Source organism: Poecilia formosa, unplaced genomic scaffold (assembly GCF_000485575.1).
Source record: "Poecilia formosa unplaced genomic scaffold, Poecilia_formosa-5.1.2 Scaffold422, whole genome shotgun sequence".
Taxonomy (NCBI): Eukaryota; Metazoa; Chordata; class Actinopteri; order Cyprinodontiformes; family Poeciliidae; genus Poecilia; species Poecilia formosa.
Genome location: NW_006800361.1, coordinates 414,746 through 419,926, shown reverse-complemented (window position 1 = coordinate 419,926; position 5,181 = coordinate 414,746). Strand labels below are relative to the sequence as shown.

General features: G+C 46.9%; 1 protein-coding gene across 4 annotated transcripts in view; it reads right to left on the bottom strand.

Annotated features, from left to right (window-relative positions):
- The window catches only part of LOC103155361 (spectrin beta chain, non-erythrocytic 1), a 71,835-nt gene that overhangs the window by 15,462 nt on the left and 51,192 nt on the right, over window positions 1–5,181 (bottom strand). For 2 of the 4 annotated variants that reach the window (XM_016663489.1, XM_016663487.1), the window contains 9 exons: window positions 4,973–5,085; window positions 4,207–4,394; window positions 3,896–4,013; window positions 3,643–3,801; window positions 2,966–3,268; window positions 1,013–1,166; window positions 776–927; window positions 480–698; window positions 319–399 (listed from right to left, as the gene is read on the bottom strand). In XM_016663489.1, the coding sequence (XP_016518975.1) occupies window positions 319–399; window positions 480–698; window positions 776–927; window positions 1,013–1,166; window positions 2,966–3,268; window positions 3,643–3,801; window positions 3,896–4,013; window positions 4,207–4,394; window positions 4,973–5,085 (1,487 nt within the window). The other 2 variants (XM_016663488.1, XM_016663486.1) reach the window with 2 other exon arrangements.

The following is a 5,181-nucleotide window of genomic DNA, read 5'->3' as shown; positions in this document are numbered from 1 at the left end:
TGGTTACCTAGCAACACCCTGCAGAGTATTTTATGGTTACCTAGCAACACCCTGCAGAGTATTTTATGGTTACCTAGCAACACCCTTTTTAATAACCTAATAATAATTAAAAATAAAAACCAGTCTGAAGTGAAACTGGATGAAACAGGAAATGTCGCCTCACCAGTTTCAGATATTTAAAATAAAAACTGATCAATAATTGATATCAACTGATATGAGCGTTTTTCAGCCATATCGTCCAGGACTAACAGGAAGTGGTGACTGGGCAGCAGGAAGTAGCTCTCTGACCTCTGACTGGGATCTGTGGGAGGTTCTCACCTGGAACTGGTGCAGGTTGCAGGCCTCCTGCAGGTGGGTTTTCCGTACGGCAGACAGGCGCTCCAGAGCCGCCCACTGATCCTGCAGAGACAGGAAGTGCCCCATTAGGCTGGTTCTTTCAGAATAAAAGCCTCCTGACCTTTGACCCCGTGTCGGCCCACCTGGATGTCCTGGATGCGCTCCTTGATCTTCTCGGCTCCAAAGTGGTTGTCGTCCACCAGCTGCTGGCCCTGCCTGACGGTCTGCTGCAGGTGGGCGGCGCGGCCGCTCATCTCGTCCTCGAAGGCTTTGTGCTGACTCAGCAGCCGCACCGTTCCTGTCAGATCCTTCCCATGATCCTCCGATGACAGAATCTGCTCCTTCTCCCGGATCCAGCCCTCCTGCAAACCAGAACGCCAAGTTACCGTGGAAACCGCCACCGCTGCACGGCCGGCAGAGGGGTCGAAGGTCAGCGGACCTCCTCAGCCATCTCCCAGAAGAACTTCCAGAGGCGGCGGGATTCCTCCAGGCGGGCGCGCCGCTCCGCCGCCAGCTGGTTCAGCTCCTGGTAGCAGAACTCCATGTGCGCCACGCGGTCCCGGATGACCTGCGGGTCGCAGGGCTTGTAGCCTGGGGGGAGGAAGAGGAGCGGTGAGGAAGAGGAGTGGTGAGGAAGAGGAGCGGCGCAGACGGACGGCGGGCGGCGCCGGCGTACCGTCGGTGTCGCTGGCAAACTTCTGGGCGTTTCTGTTGACGTTGCGGACGCGGTCGGCCTGGATGGAGATGTCGGCCTCCACCAGAGCGTGTTTCTGCAGCAGATCCTCCACACCCAGCAGGTGCTTCCCGTAGTCCTGGGACAGCAGCAGCATCTGCCGGGGTCAGAGGTCAACACAGGACGGTCAACCAGACGGGAGGTTATTCAGAGTGATCAGAAACAAAAACAAAAACATTTTTCCGCCGAATCGTCTAAAACCATTTAAAAAATGAAAACTTTCTGGAAAATGTTTGTTTTCATCTCCAGCTTCGTGAAGCTGCTGCCGTTTCTCTGCCTTCAGTTTGGACCAGAGTCTGATTCCCTCCTGGACCTGCAGCGCCACCTGCTGAGCAGCAGCAGCATCTCCACTGAGCATGTTAACAATAACCAACTAATGATTTTATGATTTAAACAGATAATAAAAATATCCCGCAGAACTTTTATTAAGTTATTTACAAAACTTAAAATTTTAGTTTAATTTTCTAAACTTTAAATGAATCCTGGATTCATTTAAACTGATTTTCATTCTGAACCGTATTAAGATAATAAATTTTGGTTTTATCAGAATTAATAAAACAACCCATTAAAAAGCTATTAAAATAAAAACCTGCACTAAAATGAAACATGAAAAATCTTTTCTCACTAATAAAGTTTGTGAATATTCAGATAAAAACTGCTCTGTTCTGATTATAAAATGATTTTTAAGAATCAAACTGTTTTATTTCTGAGGACCACAGAGATGTTTACAGTGGACCAGATTTGGCCCACGGACCTCGAGTTTGACACACCTGGTCTGGAGGATTATGAGTCCAGAATGTCTGCAGGTAAAACGGTTTCTATTTTATTACTTGGACTAAAAGAGAAGCCATTAATCACCTTTGCTGGGATTTACAGAGATATAAATATGAATTAGATCAATAATTAAATTATATTTTCTGATAATTACTGAAAAACAGAAAAAAAATAAACATATATAAACGGGATCTTTGTGATTCTGCTAGTTTGAACAAAGATCTGGAAATGTTTTAGTGATGCGTGGGTTTGCTGAACGAGACTGAACGTTGCCTTGGCAACGGGTTTTGGTTTAGTAGCATCACTTTAGTGAAAGAAAAGATGAACTTTACATGGAAACCAGGTGGGAATTAAAATGTATCCTGTTTTCAGGCAGGAAGAGGAAACTGACTGGTCTGTTTGTCGTTCACTGTGATTTAAATAAAGTTAATTATCAGCCAATCACATCATGTGATTTAACCTTTAGCTGCTGAGCCTCTTTATGTCCGTCTGGACATTTTTAACTCTTTCAGCTGTAAAAACAACAGAAAATGTTTATTTTTAGTCTGTGGAGGTTTGATGTGTGGCAGTTAATCATAATTTATTCTACGATAAAACGGAGCAGTGATAGTTTTTAATTAATGTAAAAACAGAATTTCATTTTAGGGTTTTCATAAAAAAAAACAACAATATTTTGTATTCAATTATAAATTTAAGCAAATAAATGAATATTTATCTTTAAAGGAGAAACAAACTGAACATTTTAGTCAAAAACAGTAAAAGAGGAAATTATATTAATTACTAATAAAGATACATGAAGGTAAAAGTGAGGAAGAGAAGTGACGAGTTTTTATTCTTATTTAAATACAATAAAGCCAGAAAAACGCAGAAACACATTTACCGCTCAGATATTCATCCTCCAAATAATTAAAGACAAATATGAGTTATTTCTAATAAACTTTGTGACATCAGTAAAATCATCTTTCTGCTGGAGTTTCAGTCCAAACGACAGCAGCAGGTACATTTTCCCTTTGCTGGCTGCAGTTCTAACTCTCTCTGAAGCTCAGCTGCAGATCTCGGCTTCATGGCGACTCGGAGCTGAAAGTGAGACCGGAGCCTCCGCAGCGAGGATGACGACGTTACCTTCATCTCGTCCATCCAGTCCATGATGTAGAGCATCTCCTGGAAAACCCTCTGCAGGCCCAGGTTGAGCTCCAGCCGGTGGCGCCGGGCCTTCAGCAGCTCCAGCAGGTATTCCCACAGCCGGATCACGTTGTCCTTCCTGGCCGTGATGCGCTTGATGTCATGGTAACTCTCCGCCTCCAGCTCCCTCGCCACGGCAACCACCGCCTGAACGCGCTCCTCGTACGCCGCGATGTCCGTCTCTATGGCTTCATGCTTCTTAGTGGCCGCCTCCACGGCCTGCAGGTCGAATCCAAAGTTATCCTGAAGAGGAAGACGAGAGGAAGACGAGAGGAAGAGAGGAAGATGAGAGAAGACGAGAGGAAGACCAGAGGAAGACGAGAGGAAGACGAGAGGAAGAGAGGAAGATGAGAGGAAGACGAGAGGAAGAGGAAGATGAGAGGAAGAGAGGAAGATGAGAGGAAGACGAGAGGAAGACGAGAGGAAGAGAGGAAGACGAGAGGAAGGAGGAAAGGAGAGAAAGAACAGAGGGAGGAGAGGAAAAACAGAAAAATGAAGGAAAGAAATCTGAATAAACAAGTAAAACATTCTCCTATCATTCTGGACTGTAATTAATAACTGAGTCGACATGTCCAGGTGAGTCCAGGTGAGTCCAGGTGAGTCCAGGTGAGTGGTACCTGTGAGACCAGCCTCTGGTTCTCGCTCAGCCACGTCTCCCTCATGGCGGCCTTGCGGTCGAAGCGTCTGGCCAGCTGCTCCAGCTTCTCCTGGCGGATCAGCTCCGTCCTCAGGGCCAGCTCCCGCTCATGCTCCGCCTTCTCCAGGCGCTCCCAGGCCTGAAACAAACGCACCCAGGTCAGAGTGGAGTCGGCGACCCCGGGCCGGAGCGGGGACTCTGACCTCTGCCCCCTGATGTCACGCTGCAGGTACCTTGTTGATGTCGGAGATGAGCTTTCCTTCGCGCGGCGTGAAAACCTTCTGGTTGTTGGCTCTCATCTTACTCTGGATGGTGAAGAGCAGAACCTCCAGGTTCCCCTTCTCTGTGAACCTGAACACAGATTTTACACTTAATTAAAAATCCACAGCTGCGTCTTGTTTTCTGATATATTACATGCATGTTCCACTGACTTGGGCGGTTTCTCCACGGTGCGGTACGTGTTGAAGGCCTGCAGCTGCTGCTGGACGCCCACCAGCGAGTTGGCGAACTTCCTGTTGTTGAGGATGATGATGGTCTGCTCNACTTGGGCGGTTTCTCCACGGTGCGGTACGTGTTGAAGGCCTGCAGCTGCTGCTGGACGCCCACCAGCGAGTTGGCGAACTTCCTGTTGTTGAGGATGATGATGGTCTGCTCGATCCACTCCAGCAGGTCCGACGCCAGAGACTCGTACTTCTCGATCATCTTCTCTGTCTCGATGGCGTTGTCCAGAACCTGCGAGGCGAAGGGTTAAACGCTCCGTCAGCGAGAGACAATACACAGAGAGCAAAAACCAGCGATTCTGTTTTACTTGTTTTCCTAAGAATAACTTTACTGAACTTTAATAAAACATTTCCAGGCAGCAGCTAAAGCAGGGGTGTCCAAAGTGTGGCCTGGGGGCCGTTTGTGGCCCTCAAAGTGATTCTGTGTGGCCCTCAATAACAATACAAAAATGGCAGAAATTTGACTTTACTTGAGTTTGGAGATTTATGCAAAAAAAAAAAAAAAAGTTACATTTTCAGAAAGATCCAGATGAATTCAAATCATCTTTTGTCATCAAGGTTCTTTATGTTTGCTTCAAGCTCACAGTAATTAGAAATAAATATAAACTGCTGGCAGTTTGTGTCTCTTTAAATCGAGGTGAAGCTGCCAGATTTGGACACATTTAACGTTCATCCTCAGCTTTTGTTCTTCTGCAGCAGCTTTAAGACTTCGACCAATCAGCTGCAGAGCTGGGTTCTGACCAATGACAGGACGCCAAGCCTGACTGGGGCTGCTGGGTCAGAACCAGAGACGGGTCAGAACCAGCTCACCTTGCCGATCCTCTTGCCCTCCACCTTCAGCGCCTTCATCTTGGAGAAGTAGTGGTAATAAGTGACGACGTAGGTGATGATGGATTTCTCATCAGGATGTTCAACGCTGATGTCTGAGGAGAGCAGCAGCGTTAACTCACCGAGTCTGTGTGTGTGTGTGTCTGTGTGTGTGTGTGTGTGTGTGTGTGTGTGTGTCTGTGTCTGTGTCT